Source organism: Anarhichas minor, unplaced genomic scaffold (genome assembly GCF_050575085.1).
Source record: "Anarhichas minor isolate MPS153535 unplaced genomic scaffold, ASM5057508v1 ptg000017l, whole genome shotgun sequence".
In the NCBI taxonomy this organism is placed as follows: Eukaryota; Metazoa; Chordata; class Actinopteri; order Perciformes; family Anarhichadidae; genus Anarhichas; species Anarhichas minor.
In genome coordinates this window covers 14,260,267-14,280,104 of record NW_027466463.1, presented here as the reverse complement: position 1 = coordinate 14,280,104, position 19,838 = coordinate 14,260,267, and the positions used below count along the sequence as shown (strand labels likewise).

At 45.2% G+C, this 19,838-nt stretch overlaps 1 protein-coding gene across 32 annotated transcripts in view; it reads left to right on the top strand.

Annotated features, from left to right (window-relative positions):
* tcf7l2 (transcription factor 7 like 2) overlaps positions 1-19,838 on the top strand; it is an 87,005-nt gene that overhangs the window by 53,302 nt on the left and 13,865 nt on the right. For all 32 annotated transcript variants that reach the window (XM_076093816.1, XM_076093814.1, XM_076093811.1 and 29 more), the window contains 2 exons: positions 17,133-17,265; positions 19,502-19,604. In XM_076093816.1, coding sequence (XP_075949931.1) covers positions 17,133-17,265; positions 19,502-19,604 — 236 coding nt within the window. The remainder of the gene's footprint in view (positions 1-17,132; positions 17,266-19,501; positions 19,605-19,838) is intronic.

Below are 19,838 nucleotides of genomic sequence, written 5' to 3'. Positions count from 1 at the left end.
GTTCTAATGAGAAAAAGGAAAATGCAGCAGCACCAGGCTTTGTGTCACCCACTGAGGCTGAGAGATAGACGCAGGATTAAAAAAAAGAAAAAGAAGGTGGAAAAAAAAAACAATTTCTGGACATTTCTACGAGATAAATTAAATTTCTTTGCTATTTGGAGGTCTTCTTTGAAAATGCAATTGTAATGAACACATTCAAAACCGGAGAATAGATTTACCCTCAGCTTCAAATAAGTCGCCGTTATCGGACTCCGTCATTCGCTCCTTTCCATTTTCGAGCTGCTAATTGATGTTTTTGATGTCGGCGAGAAAATTGAAGGAAAATGTCATGTGTGAACCGGCGCGGAAGTTAATAAGATTGACTTCGTTGACTGAATTCACAATGAGCGAAGGAAGAAGGCGTGTAATGGGGACTGCTGCGAATTTGCCCGTCCATCTGCCGAGGGATGAAATCGACACCTTGCACGAATGGGCCCGTAGAGGTCGATATGGAGGGGATGGAGCGTTCGGGGGTGCCCCCCCCCTCCACCGCAAAAACAACACACACAAAAAAATCTGGGTTTTGATTTTTGTTTTCCCACTGATTGGAGTGCATAAGCAGCTGTTTTTCCAGAGGGCTCCTGCCCTAACCCGAGCCCAGCTTTTTTTTGGTGGAGTCGTCTCCCAGGGCCGCCTCCTTCCTCGCTCCAAACAATGCTCGTTCTTAATGCTGTTTTGAGTCTGAAAAGCCACGGAGCTTTACAAAGGTTAGATTAAGATGTGGCTAAAAAGATGCACCGATATCAGTTAGGGTCATTGCATATGTTTGGCCAATGTGTAACAGAGCCTGAACTTAAATCCCCTTAAATAAAAGGATAGAAGCACCACCGGGGTCGCTCCATCTTGAGCCATTTATCGGGAGCTGGCTGAAAGCCAAACATCGCCGCTTTAGTTCTCATGGTCTTCCTCTTAAAGTGAATTTCATCGACTAATGTCATTATTAGTGAGAATTTACCAATTTTTTATTAAACGTATCGTTCATTTTTCAGTATTTATTTGGCGATTCACATTAACGTAAAGTGTAATGGGTTCTACGTTTTTTTTAATTGGGGAACGGATTAGTGGAGTTTGGTTCAGCGCTTCTGATTATTTTTCCTGGCCTAAAGGGGGCTGAGCTAAACCCCTAATACGGCCAGTACCCCTAAGCGCTCTTCTTTTTGAAGACACCAAACATAAAAAAAAAAAGTGGCCTCTGCTAGCGTTTCGGCCCTCCGAGGATCGTGGATAAGGGACATTATTCTCAGAATAGGCAATTAATTCCGCTGGCAACGATCGGTTCGAGCTTCTTCCCCCACCGCCCCTCCAAACGCCCTCCTCTCCACCCTCCACTCGCCATTTGAAATGCTAACACAATGAAATATTTTTCTATTGGTCCGTGTCCCTCGGCTAAGCCACCGCCGCGGGCAAAGAATTTCATCGACTGATGAGACCACAGGCGCGCCCGATAAAAAGGTTAACTGTACGTGACACGCACTCCAAGTAGCCCGCTGTACCTTCAACTCTCAAGTTCTGTAACTTTTATTTGACTTTTTATTGTTTGCGAGGCCGGGCTTGTTTGGCCGCCGAGGCTGAAAAGGAAGCGTTTTTTTTGTTTTTTGTTGGCGTATTACTGAAAAACGAGGACAACGTGACGGTTTCTTTTTTATAAAGCAATTTCCGAGCATTTGATTGTGCTTTTCGCTGCGATGGCATTTTTGCAGACGAGTTCCTATTGTCCGCTGATTATTTGACGGCCTTTTTTAATTTCTTTTTCATAAAAAGAAAAATGGGTTATAATCAAATGCAATGCCTTTCAGATGATAACTCGGGATAGTTGTATGCATGTAATGCACTGTTTCAATGCGACAGAGGAATTCATTTGTTGAATGGGGTGAAATTGATTAAAAAGAATAATTTGTATTTGCACTGAATTATTAGTCTTATCATTTTTGAAAGAACCTAAACCGCTTGCTTTCATTTACATTTCCCCCTCTACACAACACAGTATACATTTTGTGTCCATTGTGTTGGATTGTACAATAGCTTGGCTCTGCTGTGTGCGAATAAAGAACAATCCAGGTTGGCACATTTCTTCCACCTTCAGGGAAAGGCAAGGTAGACTGCCAGAGAGTGGGAGGAGGATTCCAGGCTGTTTTTAAATTGTTAGTAAAAGATATATGGGCACAGAACAGGTATGGCTGCTGCAGTACCCCCAACCCCATCTTTCATGCACACAAACACACTTGCACATATACAGTACACACACACAGAGTGCTGTGCGAGGACTGAGGCAGGTGGCTCCCCATGGCTGCAGCTTCATGACAACATGCCATTAGAAATAGCAGGCCTGTTGATCAATCCTGCCGACATGACAGCTTCGCCGCGAGGCCTGGCTCTTTGAGTGCCGACGCCGCGGCAGCTCCCTCTCCCGTTTCTCCCCACTAATTGGTGAAGGTTTCTCTTATATATGCTCGTGGCACAGGGCTCTTTTTCCTCCTCCACCTCCTCCTCCTTTTCTTCTTTTTCTCCCTCTCCCTCTTTTTGCTTTTTTAGCTTCTCTTTCCCCATCCGTACCCCCACCGCTGCCACCCATTTTTATCTCTTTCTCCCTCTCCCTACATATATATATATATATATATATGTATAAAATATCTATTTTTTTATTTTCATTTTAACATTGTCACATTGGAAGTGATAACTTTGGATGAGATATTGCAAGTGGGTTGAGTAAAGGGATGTGTGTGCCGCGGGCGCTGTTCGTTCTGTATTTTTTGCGGGACTACTGGAGCTGGGATTTGACATTGACTCTAGGCAATGTGCATCAGCACCAGATACACAATGGGGATCATCCAGAACAAAAAAAAAAAAATGTAATCTTTCTCAGGTGAAATGAAGGAGAAACTAGACCCTTTGATACATTTTTATTTTTAATTGCATGGTTTATTTTGATAATTTAGGCACGGGTGCTATAAACACTCCCTCCATAATTAAGTGACACTCTGTCATTTACGTTGAAACTCGTTGCGTTATTACATTTCTTTTGCTTTTCGCGAGCAGCTGTGCAGCAGAATCCGTATTTGTGTGTTTATTTGATTTATCACGTAATCCCTTTCTTTCTCATCAAACAGAATTAAGTTGAAAATGTCAAAACAATTGTCAGGAATTGGCTGTGTGTTGCCGGCTGACTTGTCACGGCGGCACGGGGCTGCGTTCTAATTCCACCAGCGTTTTTGCCGGCGCATCACTCTTAAACGCCACCCACTCTGAATCTCTCCCAACTAAATAAATGAGGGTGGGGGAGATAAGCACACATTAAATGTTTAACTGTCTCGCATTTGTCATCTGTTTTACCCCTCTTAATTAAAACAGCCGCAGCTTAGTACCGGCACTCCAAGTGCAGACACACTTGCACTCGAACGCACACACACACACACACACACAAACACGGTGCCTGAGAGCGCCGGAGCCTGAGCGCAAACACTGTCCTGCCGATGATTAATTTAGCCGTTAATATTTATTGTACTCGGTCCCGCTTAAGTTAGCAGCTCGGTGGACGGCGAACCTGAGATTTAGTTTCTCAGTCTTTGCAGGCTGCAACATGAGGACGAGAAATATGTTGTTTTTTTTGTGTGTGTGTGTCCTTGTTTTTTGTTTTATTTGTTAAAATAGAGAGGAAGAAATCTGTGGGCCGGTTGTGATTTGTATCTGCTTCAGTATATTCAAGTGATACGCTGCATGTTGAAAACATTAACTACTACCTCCACCCAGTGGCACAAAATGAAAAAAAAAAGGCAGGTGTGATTGGCAGCACACAGTATTTAATGTAGTGGGAAGACTTGCCTTAAGCAAAGAGGGGGATGTATTCAGCACACAATAGTGCTGCTATCTCCCACTCTGCATTGTCTCTCTCATCGCCGGCCTTATTACATGCCGTATTTGGCATGAAGAATCCCCTTCTTATCGACACTGAATTTTAATGCGAATGGCGCTTACATGGCCGTCTTATCCTAGTAGTTGTTTTGACACCATATTGCATTTTTCTGTGTTGGTTTATTGTTTCTTGGTGAATCAGAAAGGAGATCTGTCTGCGCCACTGTTACACTCTACTGTGCTCTCAACTTGCTGACTGCTCTGTAAAAAATGCGGTGCGATTGAACATCGCGTGGCACCGCAGCTTTGCCGGGGTTTCTCGCGGGCATCATGAGGCAGACGTAGGAAAAGGGAAAGAGAGAGCTGAAGCTCGGGCCCGGGGTGAGCGCGAGAAGAGAGGAGAGGAGAATTGGGGGGTTCCTCTGAAGCCCCCTCTCCAGATCCGAGGAGCGGAGAGAGGGGATCAAAGTGGCTTGTTTTATGTGGCTGGTGTGAGACTTTGAAGTCTCAGAGTCACCTACAGCACTCACTTCATCAAGTTCACTAGTGTCTTAATAGCAGATCAATAACTTTCAAAGTCAGAGAGTTAATTTGATACTAGCGCTGATGTGATCACGCTGGGCCACAGAGCTGCCTGCCCTGCTCCCTCTCGTCTCTCTCTCTCTCTCTCTCTTCCCGTCTCTCCTCCTCACCTAGATTGGACCTGTTTCAGGCTCTCGACTTGAATTAAGCCGCGGTGGGATTCTGTGTTCGGCGCCTGTTTTCACAGACAACCTCCCGTGAACACTTAATCAGTGTCTGTGCTCGTGTCACAACAATTAACAGATCATTTGTATAATTACAGTTTAATATACGGCATTCCTACGCTGCCATCTGAGATCTTGTATTATAAAGATGTCATTTATTAATGTGAATTTATACTGTCTGAGCCGTAATGCAGATATTTTTATTTGTCTGATTTTTTTTTTTTTTTGGGCAGCAAATTATTTTATTTGTCAGGCTTGAAATAATTATTATAATTATTAAGACTCAAATTATTGTTTATGAAATTTGAATTTAAATCCTGGTTTGGCTCCCTCATTTTATTACATTTATCATTCTTTGCTGCTGAATTGGATCAAGTCTAATTCATGAGACGTCTCATTGCGAGATCTTGCAAATATCCGTTCTAAATTGTAATAGCAAAGTATGTGTGTATAATAATAATAATAATAATAATACACATTTAGGGGACATTTTAACATGAATTAAATTGAGAGAAAATATAACAAAGTGATATCTAAAGTTTTAAATGTGAATGGTGCGCTTGGAAAAAAGTATACGGCAAAGCCGACGGCTTTCGGAGAGATTGGAAGAATGCGTAAAAAACGGAGCGCTTTCTTATGCGCGCTATTCATTTCACAAAAAAAGGCAGCACCATCTGTATTTGGGTCCGTGACACCAGCGAGGCTGGATCGGCACCTGGAGAACAAAAGGCCAATTTAGTATGTTCATCTAAGGGTTGCTAATGGTATTAGGGAGCCGGCAGGGTGGTCGGCAGGGGCTCGGCGCTCCAAGGTGAGCCCGCAGCTTGACCCCCACACTCACACCAATTCACTGGGCTGCTGGCATTAGTGCCCCACATCTGCCATTTTTTGTTTGCGTGCCCCCCCCCCCCCCCCCCCCCCATCAGTGCTTTCCCCGTTATTTTATAGCAGTATTCTTCAGAAGGGCGCAAGTGGAAAATAAGTTTTAATTCGACCCAAATAAGATTTTGCACGCGGCCGCTCCGCTGACGGAAATCAATGTACGGAGAAAACTGATCAGATAATTGTGGGGAAAAAAGGGATGGAGCCTGATTTTGGAAGCTCGACTCTTGTGTTGCTCAGAATATACAAAATGTGAGAAAAGACAAAAAGGGTTTGCTTTTTGAAATCATGCAAAAGATCCAGTGACGCTTTGGGTAGAGAGGAGTGAAGAAGATGGCGTGTCATCTGCGTAATTCTTCAAGACAGTTACTGGTAGGAATGCCTTTGCTTCAAATATTCCTGATACGAGAGAGTTTTATATTTATTAAACTGTTCGTGGAGGTAAATTGGAATGACATCATTATGTAGGAAATATTTAGAACTGTGCATTGTGACATATTTGATGAAGGTTTTGGGAAAATTGCACAGAGAGCCGTATTTGACAGCCGGGGGTTCCTGGTGTGAAGCTGTTTCTGAGGGAAGCGGGTGGCGGAGCAGGGGAGGAAGCCAGGGTAGCGCTGCAGCGGGTGGTGCTGCTGATGGAGGCTGCCTGTGTGGTCCTTCCGCGGTCGGTGCTCCGCGAGCTGGAGGTCCAGCGTTTTTAATGAATGTTTCATGTTAAATTTAGCGCCAGCGATGTTCACAGTGTAGCGCTTGTACAATCTTATTTCTATTAATGTTCCAACAAAGGTGGAAAAAGCAAATCCAGATCTTCTCGTACAAAAAATAAATAAAAAATCAAGGAGAATAAATCCGTTGTTTTTATCAAAAGAAGAAGAAAAAAAAGGATGTTCTTTGAATTTTAATTTTGTCTTCCGTCATCAAAATTATTTGTAATTTATGATTTAAATCCTTTAAAAAAATAAAAATGGTTAAAATTATCAGTCAAAATATTTCTATATTCGTCTCCTTTCTTTGCTGAGGGTCCCGCTGTTCATGCACCGTGAAATCTTGCTTCATTAAAAGTGTATTAATCTCGTCTCGTCTCATGGGAGGTACCTTAAGATGATGTTGTGTCTTTTTCTTTAAATTGTTGGAGGAGAAAAAAAAAAAAAAATCTTCCAGATTTTGGTCCCTGTCAGTCAGAAATAATTGTGTGCTTAATCTTGTCCCTGATGGATGACTTGGAGTTCAGCAATGGGCCAGCTCCAATGACAAATACAATATTAATATTCATTAACTGCTTTGACAATGCTAATTTTGATGCAGTAGTAAAGGGCCTTCCAAAGTTAGCGGCCAAAGCATCAGAGCTGAGCAAGGTGGCAAGATAATTTGTGCTGCTTTGCTGAGCTGAAGGCTTTTAAAGTCTTAAGCAGGGGAGAAAAAAAAGGGCTAGGTACCACAAACAAAATAAAAGAGAAAGGGAAAAAGTTCAGACGCATTGGAAACCAGGACTGTGGAAGTAATGCGATCAAGAGACGGCTACGACAATTTGACACCTCCAATGCTGCATCTTTGAGCAAATCATTTTTTTTATTTTAACAAAAACTTACAACAAAAGGGGAGCACAACATGGTAAGTCAGCACATTCTTGATTTTTTTTTGTTGTTGTTTAATCTTTTTTCATCTTTTCAATTATCGCTATTTGAAGATCAATAGTCGTTTTTTTTCTGCCGTGGTTAAAAGGCTCACAGCGGTGGTACGGCGGATGGTCGGATCACGGCTTTAAGAGTGGGCTTCCTCTCTTCAAGCCACCAGTTGGCCGGGTTGAATTTTCTATCGCCAGCTCTCCCTAAAACCAGACGGGGCTTGTTACCATTTATTGGTATTTTTTGGTGTTGTTTTTAACCGCTGTTGGTGGCTTGTTGTGTTGACTTTGGAGTTGGGGCTCCTTTTCCCGCCTCTCAGTTGTCTTAAGAGAGTTCCGGCGGGATAGTTGGAGGTGCAAAAGCTGCACCACAATGGCGGGTTCTTTTGGTGATAAATGTCCGTTTTTTTTTTGTCTTTTGTGTGGCTGTTTTTTTTCCGTCACTTCTTACATCAAAAAATTGTGGTGACCGAGGAGCAAACGTGGCCGCGACACCACACACCCTTTGCCCCGGATCGGAATGCTTTCTCTCGCCCTTTTTTTTTCTGACACTTTTTTCCTGCCCGGCATTTGTGTTTTTGATTTTGTATTTAATGTAGTGTGACTTGCGGTGAATGGAGCGTGGCTAGTTTTTGGGGATTAATGACATGACGAGAGACACCCCGCTGCTTGAGTTTAGCCAAGTTAGGGCAACTCCTATAGACGGCACTCCACTACCTTTTATTTCTGCCAAGCCGCTGAATGAAAGCCTCTCTCTCTCGCTCCCTCTTTTTGTTGTTCTTTCAACTTATCAAAGAAAGAGAGATGGACACAAAAGAGCTTATTAGGGGGGGATATGAAGATGGGCGAGGGGGGAAAGAGGGGGTCCCGGTCAGACGCGGAGAAGAGAAGAGCAGCGCAGCCTAAGTGTGCGTTTTTGAATGCATGAGGGGGCTGAGAGTGAACAGCTCTGGCCACCGTGGTCCTCCTCGCTCTGGGACCTGAAGGGCTACCGTCCTAAGTCGGTGCTCTCGCCCCGGTCCTCCGGACGCTCTCTTATCGGCTTAACCCATCGGGCGTTAGCGAGGGGCTGCCGTAGATGAGGTGCTGCCCCCCAGTGGATTAGTGGCTGACATGGTGGTGGGAGTCTGCTTGGAGTCTGTGCACTACCACGAGTGCCAGCATGCTTGTTTTAACCAGGAGCCGAGCAGCATCCCAAATACAGCTCTTTTAAATGGTAAGACTTTTCAACATTTTAATTACAGCTGTGCTTTATTCCATGGTGCTTATTTGGCTTTAAATATTATGTCTTGATTGTATTTGTTCATGGGTATTTGTCTGGGCTTCGTTTGGCAATTTATAACACTTATGTTGCTAAGTGACAGATTGACAATTTGGATAATGAAAGGCACTGTTTGATTGCTTTGTCTTGACAGCCTGACAGGGGTGTATTATTCTAAGACTTCAAACTAAATAGTATTATTGTTTATTGTATGGTAAAACACAATTATATTAAATCTAATTGACAAATGGCACTATTTATATTGAAGCAGTTTAAAATATTATACGTTGTATTGGCATCTAAAGTCAAGGAGTTCTGATCGTATCTTCTACTTCTTTGCTTTAGTTAACATAAATAAATCAGGGTTCATATTCTTTCTAGTTCATGTCTAAAATCTTTTAGTATCTGCAATTTTTCACTATATCAGATTTTTCTAAATAACGTAATTACACCGTAATTATGATCGTATATATTCTAAACGAAGAGAACCAGGACTTTGAGATTAGACGACTTAGTTAAAGGGCTTCTCTCACTGCGGTTTTATTCTGCATTGTTCAAATTTATCTGTGAAAATAATTCATTTGTAAAGGTCAGAGGCTGTTCCGTTTCCTTGTTTTGCAAAAGTTTTTGTTCTCCCTTTTTTTGTTGTATTGCACACTTTCTGGTCTCGTGCGAACATCCCAGACAGTGGAGTGGAATGGAGTATTTTCTTCTCCCCCCTGTGCTCTCTTGTGTTGTGGCGTTGATGCCATTGTCGCTGGGTGATTGGGAGCTGTCCATCACTCGCTGGTGAACTGGCAGTTTACTTAAGAAAGTACACGTGGGACAAAAGGAGATGGCAGGAGTGTGGCAGGCCGGCTGAATAGAGGGAGGGCAGGCAATTAGCCACCGCCTTGTCGGAGCTCTTTTACTTGTCAAGCCGGAGCCGCGACGCTATTGTCCGAGCTGTGTAAAGGACATTCCCAGGGCTTTGTTTTGGCTTTAAGGGCCTCGGGACTGCCTGCTGCAGGCCAGGGGAAGAGCAGGAGTCCCAACAGTGACAGGGAGGCTGAACGAGTGCAGGAGAAAAAGAAAGGAACAACGCATTAAGAGAAAAGTCTCTTAAGTTTCTATTGCCAACTTTCAAAATGCATTAATACAGCTGGAAAACATGTTTTATTTGCGTAGCTTTGAAAGATATTTTAATTCCCTTAGTTAAGATATATTTTCTTTAGTATTTTGCTTCATCGGGTTAAATAAAAAATGTATATATTAATGCTACTGTGCTTAGATGGTAATATTTCTTTCTGTAAATATTTAATTTGTCATGGTAATTAGTCAGATTTGGGTTGTTATAGGTTATAAAAGGTAATAAACGGATGACACATCTTGTTAATTATAGAATGCAAAAATGAAAATGATCTTAACCGTAAGAAACTGTTTATTCTGTTGGCAGAATTTTTATTTGTGAAAGATTTAAGTTGCTTTGAAAAATACAATTTATTTATCCGAGGTGGTTTAACTCATTTTTTTAATTTTTCCTCTGATCCTTTAGACAATATTTCCCTAATATTAAAATTGAATCCCATGTTTTTTTTTATTGAGACCCACATTTTTTTTTTCAAAACAACGTGGCAGATTTTAGGAACATGTTTAGTTTTCTAAATCACAACCCTTGTTTGATGGAATCTCCTTTAATGCACCTTGTCTCTGTGTGTGTGTGCGTGTGTGCGTGCGTGTGTGCGTGTGTGTGTGTGCGTGTGCTCAGATGTCAAACAGATCTCTTGAATATCTCTGCGCTTGTTGACAGAAAGTCTTGACCACGCGAAGCTTATCATTTAACTTAAGTTCTGAGAAGAATGATGGATTCTGAAGGTGACATAGATGCAGAAAGGAAGGGAAGAGGGCAGTGAGGAGGGGATCGGGGCCTTGTTCACGTGAACCTTGAAAAGAGACGGAGTCGAGATGGGAGTTAAGAGAAAGATTGTTCACCACTCTAAGGTATTGTTTAGAAAAAGGGTGAGATGGGGGGGAGGGAATAAAAAGGATTGCAAAGAAAGGTGCCACGTCCGTGTCAGAGTGAAGAATCCCCCCCCCCCCCCCCCCCTCGGAAAGTGAGTATGAAGAGGGGACTGTCAGCATCACACAGATAAAGTGACTGTTGGCCACACTTTGCTGAGCCTGCCCTCCCTTTGTGGATGTTGTTGTGTCTTGTTCCCTTCTATCTCTCTCTCTCCCTCTCCTGCTCTCTCCTCTTTGTCTCCATCTCTCGCCTCGCTCGCTTTACCTTGTAGCCAAAGCTTTTCAAGCTGCCAGTTCGTCTCTGGGCATCCTGGAGGCACAGCAGAGCCCACACACATACACACACACACACACACACACGTACTCTAAGAAACACATACACAGGCCCAACGTACAGCAGGGATTTGGGTAATAACTGATTTTTGTGCGCGTATGTTTGTGAGTATTTTTTTTTTTTTCTGGAGTTATTGCTAGTGGGAAGATTGCTGCAGTGCTGAAAATCTGCTCAGAGTTTTTTTTTTTTTTCTTCTCTCTGTCCACATTCTGGCTTCTTGTGCTTCTTGTCACCGGCATCAACACTTTTGCTGAGAAGAAGAGGAGACTAAAGCCTCTGTGGTTAGAGTGAGGGATTTCTTTTTTTAAGGATGGATGTGGGTGGGTGGGGAGGATTGTGGTGACTGTGTGTTTATGGGGGGAAACTAGGCCTCAGACCCTGAACCTGCTTTAGACGCCTCAAGAGATGCACACACTCTCTTATGTCAAAACCTGAGGGAACAATGTTCAGCCGGCCTCGGCACCAAGTGCAAAGAGAGGGGGGCCGATAAACACACATGCACACACGCCACACATGCCCAGCAAACACACTTGCACACAGTGAAGGAAGGAGCCAAGGCAGAAACAGACAAAGAAGGAGAAGTGCAGGAGAGAAGCGTCCAAGAGAGAAGCGAGAGAGCTTCTCCCCGGCGTAGAGAGGGGAAGGAGGAGCTGGGGGGGGGCCAGGTGGAAGGAGGAGGAGACGGGGACGGGGGTGGGACCGAGAGGGTCATGTACCCGCGGGATGGAGTTTCAGCCGGGCCGGAGGAGACGGGAGCCGAGGCAGGAGTCCTGGGCCCCGGGCTCTCTCTCCTCCAGCAGGTGGGCTACTGGCACCTCAATCTGAGCAGCTGGGTGAGTAACGCAGTACTGCTCCCCTGCTTCTTCACTGTCTCTGCTTTTTCTTACCTCTGGAGGCTTTTAGCATGATTCTGACAGGTTGTTGTTGTTGTTGTTGTTGTTGTTGTTGTTGTTGTGGTGGGGGTGCAGGTTGGTAGTAGGTTGGGGAGGGGAGGGGGTTCGGTATTTGGGTGGAGAGTCGTGGCCATCTGATTTTTAAGGGTGTTTTAAAATGTGCTGCCGTATAGAAAACTTTTGTGCTCAGTGATGCTAATTATATCAAATATGCGTGCAAATAGCTCAAACCATGGATTGGTGCTCCACAGACTTTAGTAATTGACAAAAAGAAAATCCCCAAAATGTTATCAATAATCTTAGATTAAGGCCTAAATAATACACGTGTCTCTGAGTTAATTAAAAAAGTACATTTTCTGAAACACGGTTCTCTCAAGAGGAATATTAGTTATTTGATCAGATGATTTGATCAAGCTCATGTCTTAACCATGAAATGTAAAATAAGATTTCAATAACCTCACAGATTAACATATCCCTTTGTTAATGTTGCCATCCAATTCAAATTCTTAATTGCCCGGCTTTCAACTGAAATTGTGAGGGTCTGATTGCATTTCAAAAGGCAGAATTCAGTCTGGCTCTTAACGGTGTGATACAATATCAGCTCCTAGAGAAGCCCCTTTAACTCAGGTATGAGAGCTCAAGAGGCTGTTTACATTGAAAAGGGAAAAGCTTCAACACACGTGTGTCTAAAGAGGCGATTTGTCTTCGCAGAATACAACAGTTCTACCAAATACCACTTCATAGATGAGCTATTTGTGCGCCGTTCTATTTGTCTTGTGACATGTCAGAACGTGTCCTTTCTGTGATTCCATTTGATGTGCCGACTATCAAAGATGGGAAGCAAAAATAAATGGTGACGAACGACTTGAGCGCTCGCGAAAGAGAGCAGGAGGGAAGGGGAGCAAAGGCTCTGGCCCACATAATATTTTTGTTCAGCGCTCTGATCAAGCAGTCGGCATGTCACTGCAGCAAAGTGAATAGATTAACTTTTAAATATACTGTGGTCTCGGGAGCCCCTTGCCCTCAGAGACGCATCTTCTCTGCAAGAGAAAACTGATCAACACCTCCATGTCTGCTTTTAAAAAAAATCCTTCTGCTCCCCCTCTACAATCCCCAGGTTCTTAATATGGTGGAGAGCTCTTTCTCTCTCCAGTGATTAAACCAAGAAATATTGTTTCTGAATGTTTTTTTTTTTGTTTTTTTAATCCGCGTGGTATGCTGGGAGATCGTGGCTCTGATAAGCCTTTAATTTTGTCGGAGCATTTCATATTCCATTGCCGTTAATCTCCAAATATTCCTTTTAGATTGTCTTCTTGAATCTGAGGATTTATTTGACTTGAGTGCTACCAGTGTGTGTGTGTGTGTGTGTGTGTGTGAATACTGGTTGGTGTGATACACGGTTTGCTAGGAGATGAAGATCTTTAGCCTAGAGGGGGCACTCTATACCTCCCAAAGGAGAACAGCAGTCGTATGTGTAAACAGGTTTCAACAGGACGGCATGGAATGATACCAGATGATTCATTGGATTGGTGGCAGCACAGCTTTTACTTTTACTCAAACCAAATAGTGCGCACGTACTCGCGCACACATACAAATTACTCTTCTCTGACACTTTCCCCAGCTCTCCAGTATTGCTGTTGTGTGTGTGTGTGTGTGTTTTTCTGCATGGTGTCACTCCATGTGCCTTGGACGTGGGCCACTTGCACGCTCTGGGAGAGGCTCAGAGCGCTCTGGCAGCTTTTTCTGCTTGCTTTGGAATTCGGAGGCCTGAGAGGACCTCAATCCATCACGGCACTGTCATCCCCACATCTCCTCTCTTCACGGCCCTCCCTTCCCTGCCCCGGCCTCACTACAGCTCATTAGCGCCCCGCAAGCTGTTGTGACAACTCATCATATCATGACATAAAGCAGAGAGTCAGAGGCTCAAGCCCCCCCCTGCCCCCCCCGCCCGGCCACCCTTCTGGGCCCGCAAGGTCACCACCTTCACATTTAGGGCTCAAATTGGCCCTGCGAGGTGCCACCAGGCGGAAATGCAAGGCCAACAGCTTTTCCTGTCCGACCTCCACCTCTCTGTCTCCCTCCCTTTGTCTCACTCCGTCCCGCTGTCACTTTCTCACCCCCTCTGCCTTCTCCTGTACCCCCCCTCTCTTTCCCCCAGAGGTCCGACTCGAAGCAGCTCGTTCGTTTGTCTACTTCCAAAAGGCTCTTGTCACACGGTGGCGCAACAGCATTAGTCCACCGGCTTGCACGGGAAATATTTCACACTTGAGATGACGTTGAGGTCGTACCAGCACCGCAGCTTTTGACACGAAAGAACACTTACAGTTACTTTGTTTAAAGTTCTGAAACTAAAGAGAGATGGTGGTGTTTGTTAGCCGTTCATAGTAGATTGTAGAGGAGCACGCAACGACACAAAACGAAACACATTCAGGCGTATGAGCATTTAGAGCATGTGAGCCTTGCAGCTGGAAATAGAAGAATAGAATAGAATAAATAGAGCCATGGCAATATCAATAACATAACCAGAGGCGGAAAAACCACTGCTTCTGTTTGTGTCTGCTGTACTTGTGTGCTGCCTGCACTTCACAGCGTTGGCCTTTCTCAGCAGCAGGCGCTGTATGTGTCCTGGATGAGGAAAGAGTCAATGTGCTCATTGATGTTCGTACAAGAGTGTGCTTTTAAATTTATCTGCAGGGTCTTTTGAATGCCAAATACTCTTTTTGAGGCTCGAGAACCTGGTCTTTATGACTGCAGAGCAGGGCGTTTGTTTGTCTTCTGCTATATTTGTTTATTGTAATGACGGAGGTGGTGGGAAGGATGCAAGTCAGCGGGGGTGTAGGGGCAGGACGTGCTCTTTCTTTTCCCCAGGCTTTTGTTGAGCAGGGAGAGTAAAGCCTCCCACGTTGCCTGCTTTTGTTTCTCGGCCCTCTTTGGGCTCTGTGCGGCTGAAGCACCCCAGCGGCCTGCCAGACGAGTCCTGCGCTCGTATTGTCCCCGCAGTGGTCCACGGGGCAGGTGCTGGGCCTCCTTTTGCGCTGGGACCACCGGGTGCTGCCTTGACGTCAGCGGCAGACAAAGTGGTTGCTGCTGCTGCTGCTGCGCGCGATGATCGCGTAGTATGTAGAGTGGGCAGGTGAGCACATGAAGTCCACGTCAGCTGACTGACCATATGAGTTGAGTTTGACTAACGGCACTGACAGCTTTCAGCCATGTCAGCAGAAGGAAAGACACCAAAGTAAAAAGGAAGAAAGAAAGGGGGGGTGCCACCAACGTACTTTCTTGTCTTCACATCCAGCACACCGTCTGTAGTGGAGTGAGCCGACTGGAGGCAGCGGTCACTCCAGCCCGCTGTTCTTTGCCTTGGTCTGGGCTTTTCAGGGAGGGGGGGGGGGGGGAGCACACTCTTATACCACAAGTGACTATGATGTAAATCGGCTGGCTTCTAGCTCTCCCCGTGTCTCTCGGTCCCATACACACCCTCTCTAACACCCTCTGTCTAAATGTGGACTCAGTGGATGGGCATTTTGAACCGTCTTCTCAATGGCCGGGGCCCCCGGACAAAAGAACTCATTTAAATGGCCACTAAAGCTTTTCAGCACCAAGAGACGAAGAATCGACAACATTCTTTCACATCATTACCCGAGGGAGGAGCAGGGAGTCGTGAAGGAGGAGGTTAGGGAGGTGAGATATATATATATATAGGACTGGGGAGCAAGAGGGGACGGAGGCCGAGGCCATCTTCTTGCATTCAGCTGCAGACTCATCAGCTGCATGTGGCAGCTGTCATAACCCCCATCCTGGTTGTTTATCTGCCAGTTTATTCTTTTTCATCCCACCATTCTAGATGTGCAGATCAGATCAGGACGCAACGAGGAGTGCCTCGGTTTGTGTTTCTTTTTTAACGAATCCCACTCCACCTACCGCCCCTTCCACCCCCCCCCCCCTAGTCACAAACACATATACCCCCGCCCCCCCCCCCCCTCCTCTTCTTCTCTTCTCCTTAGCCTTTTCAGCTCAGGGCTGTGAATGAGTCCCAGGAGTCTCTCTGCCTCCCTGGAGTTCTGCTGGGGTTCATTAATCTTTCATTGGGACCATGGCAATAGGGAATGCCCCCCCCCTCCCTCCTCCCATTCTCCACTCCCCCACCACTGCCACTACAGAAAAGAAGTCTAGATGGCCAGGCTTTTACGGACCATACAAATGGACAGCTTTAACTACCCAGTGACAATTTAGTAGGAGCATGTACTGTTTGTGTATGAAGCTCTTGCGCGGGGCCCGATATTAACTTTGGCCTCTTGATTAGTTTGCAGCATTAAGTTCTGCTCACATTTGTCCCGCCCTGGGCCCACAGCTTTGCATTTGTGTTGTCAATGAGCGTCGGGCAACCGAGCGTCATTTGTATGTATGCCCCCCTGCCAACATCTAGTCCCATTAATGTGTTTCAAAGTCTTTTGGAAATGCGCCACAGTGGAGCGCTTTTTTTTTCTTCTTCTTTCTTGCATGGGTTAAAGTCGCTAATGAGGGTGTGTGGCCTACGAGAGCAGATCGAGCACACGCACATATATACACACACACACACAAGCAGCTCTCCTGCTCGCCTCGCCTCTCCCCCTGAACATATCATCCATGTTATGATAAGCCTGATTAGTGCTGCTTCTTTGACTGCTGAGGGCAGGATAAGGATGTGTGGGTAAAGAGGCGAGAGCAGCCTCTTCCACCAGCCTAATCTACAGCAGAGCTCTAATCTGGTTATCTTGTGGTCGGGGGACTGTGTGTGTGTATTAGTGTCTGTCTCAGCCCGGCCTGATGAGAGGGGCTGAGCTCCGGTTAACGCAGGGGCCCACGGCAGCACACCCCAAAGCTCCACTGTAATCTTTGGGTAATTGAAAAAAGGGGGCCTGCACCACTTAGGAGCACAAAGAGAAGATTACATAGCTAAAACTAATTTGGCAAAAATGCAGAAATGGATTTTCAGCCCCACCTCCTCTCCACGAACCCTTTTATTACAATACACCCCTGCCCTCCGTGAACCGGTCCCTGGGGGAATAGATGATGGAAGGGGAGCGAGGAAGAGGGGAGACCAGGAGGAGGCGAGCAGAGCGCTGACTGGAGCTGCTAATGACTGTGGATTTACACGCGCTGCCTTGATTTTGTGGTTTACAGATGATCGATTACTTGACTGCAGCCGTGGTTGAAAGTGCCTCATCACACATCAGACCCAAATGTGAACTGGCAACCCCCCAAGCCTCTTAGATCGTGTTACAGAATTCTAGGGTGACACCACAGAAGTGTTTTTAATTACAAACCACACTATTTCCACTGTGGCTTTGCGGTTTGGCGCCTCGAGAGCACCGTGAATTTTGATGGCTCTTCTTTCAGACCAAGTTGTAATTCTGTGTGCAGGCGCCTGCAGTCTCTAACCCCCGAACCCAAATATTAACACCATGGCCTCTTTTTCTTTCCCCCTTTCTGTCTCCCTTCTTCTTCTTCTTTCTCTCAGTCTAATAAGGTTCCAGTGGTACAGCACCCTCACCATGTGCACCCTCTCACGCCTCTGATCACCTACAGCAATGAGCACTTCACACCGGGGAACCCCCCACCTCACCTACAGACAGAAGTGGATCCCAAAACAGGTATTTTTCCGCTGAGTACGTGTATATTTTTTAATTCAAAGTCATGCTTTTTGATTCCTGCTAAAAACACCTTTTAGTAAACAGTACAGTGTGTTTTAAAGGTGTCGGGAAACTTCTGAACACCCCGATACCTTTCAAAGAAGTAGAGAAAAACAACAGAAGCAGTTCTCCTCATATAAGGGCGCTTCAGCTCGTAGAAAGTGTTTGCACTGATGGGTGTGTAAATGTTTTATTACGCCCTGCCACCATGGTTCTCATGCACAGGAGTTTGTCTTGATGGCGTCTGTCTGTCTGTCTGTCTGTCTGTCTGTCGGCACATTCTTGTAAAAACAACTCAAGATTAAAAGATAATTCAGCTGTCATATTTGCATTAAAGGTATTCTATAAAGTAGGCTGTCTTGTTAAACCTACTATCCTCTGTTAACAAGACTGTGGTAGTTAAAGTGAGACAAAGTCACAGTCAGCTTAAGTACTTCTTGTTGACAACTGCGGCTCTCATCGGTTACCGATGGGTTTGGCGATGGCGCTCATTAACGTCGTTGGGCCTCAGTGGAAAAGTGGTCTTACATTCGAGAACAAGAACCTGAACAGTGGCTCATAAACCACCTCGTAAAAACATGGAATTCAGCAAAACCACCAGGACTTCTTCATGGCCGCAACCCCATTTGACAGCCACTGTAGTTGGAGGTTCTCACGATAGTCGGCTCGGAATGATGTCTTCAACTTTAGTGTGCAAAAATCCTCGAAATGGAAGACGTGACCCGAGAATTTGGATTCATACATTCATACATTGATGATCGACCGTCCACGTTTAGAAGTCAGATTCTGCCCACACACCTCTCCCACAAACGTTCAGCACACATATTTAGGCAATTCCATCCAGCTCTTCATTCTTGTCAGCCAATCCTTTCAGGTTAATGCATTTCCAGTGCGAGGAATAATTTCATTCTTTTCAGTGGTCTCTGGTGGATTCAGTCAATGTTTTAGGTAATAATGTTCCCTTATTATGATGGTCCTTACAAAGGGGAAATAATGTGCCAGCTGCTGTTTAATGTAGTGCTTAATAGGGCTGCTTAATTGGGCTCAGTGTTTAATTAATTAATGAGCTATATTAGGTCTTCAGCGCTGGGTGGCGATGGGATAATCTTTGAAAGGCTTTCCTTTCTTAATAGAATTTGCTTTTCTAATTTGCTTTTTTGTACTCCGAGAAAAAAGTTTGCCGCTGAGAGACAAACTGCAGCACGTTGTCCATCGGTAACAGAATCCCCCCCTTTAAAAGTCAGTTTCTGGATAACCTGGATCCGCTGCAGAGCTTGGGTGTAACCGCCAACACCGTCCAAGTTCTGCTCTATGAAGATCGATCTGTTCTACGTCGGCCGTGTTGGCACGGGTCAAAATATCCGCGACAAACAGCTGCACGGGCGAAAGCCAGCTGTGTGAAAGAAACGCACATCAGCCAAAATGAAAAGTCTCCCACTTCCTGAGCGCACACACCTCCCTGCTGTGCTTTTACACGTGTCTAGTGGTCCCTGTTTTAAGTTCGCCATGAGAGAGAAAGTTATTTTTACACCCTTGCTGTGTACGAGACCTTTTCAAGGCATTCATTAAGGGCAGCTTGTCGATGCAGTTTCTTAGCCCGTCAGCTGCCACAGAAAGCAAAAGCAACACCGTGCCAATACATACGCTCACGTTGTCATTAACAAGGGATCCAGTTTTATTCTAATAATGGCTTTTTCATGTACAATATCGGGTAGAATCCATCCAGCCAGTGAGTCGGTGTAAATCAGCCTGACTCAACCTGGAGCCCTGTATTAGCCCCTCTCTGATCACAGAGAAGGCTTTAATTATATTGTTGTGTTTTGTTAACTTCAGTCATTTTATATAATTAATCCTCTGAATCCGCAGACAAATGTGACGAGAAGAATCGTGTTGGTATTCTCTCCTCACCTCTCTCCCCTCTGCCTCTACCAACACATTGTGCCGCCGCCGCCGCCGCCTCAAAGGCCTTTGATCAGGAAGTGTGATTTAGCACCGTGTACATGCGAGCAACAAGCCCTCTTCCTCCTCCTCCTCCTCATCCTCCCATCTGCACCCCTGTGATGTGTGTGCCCCGTTCAGATGTGAAACTCTCAACAAAGAACGAATTCAACACCGACAAAGATTTGGTTCTCTCTCTCTGTCATCATCCTGTCTGTCCACCTCCTCCCTGCTCATGTCGTCCTCCTTTCTTCCACAGGAATCCCAAGGCCTCCACATCCTCCAGATATATCTCCTTATTACCCGCTGTCACCTGGCGCTGTCGGCCAGATCCCCCATCCGTTAGGATGGCTAGTACCACAGTAAGCGAACCCTTTTTTTATTTACTCTTTCTACTGCATTCTGTCATGGGTTTTGTAAAAAAAAAAGGCTAGCAACACACCCACCTATTGTCACGATTAATAAACTGTATATAAAGCCAGATCGTTAACGAGAGAAACGGCAAACAATAGCAGCAGGATGTTGTTCTTTATGTACACAAAGTCAATTATGGAAGCTGTCTCTGTCTCCTTTCGGTCCCCAGGTGGGTCTTCTCT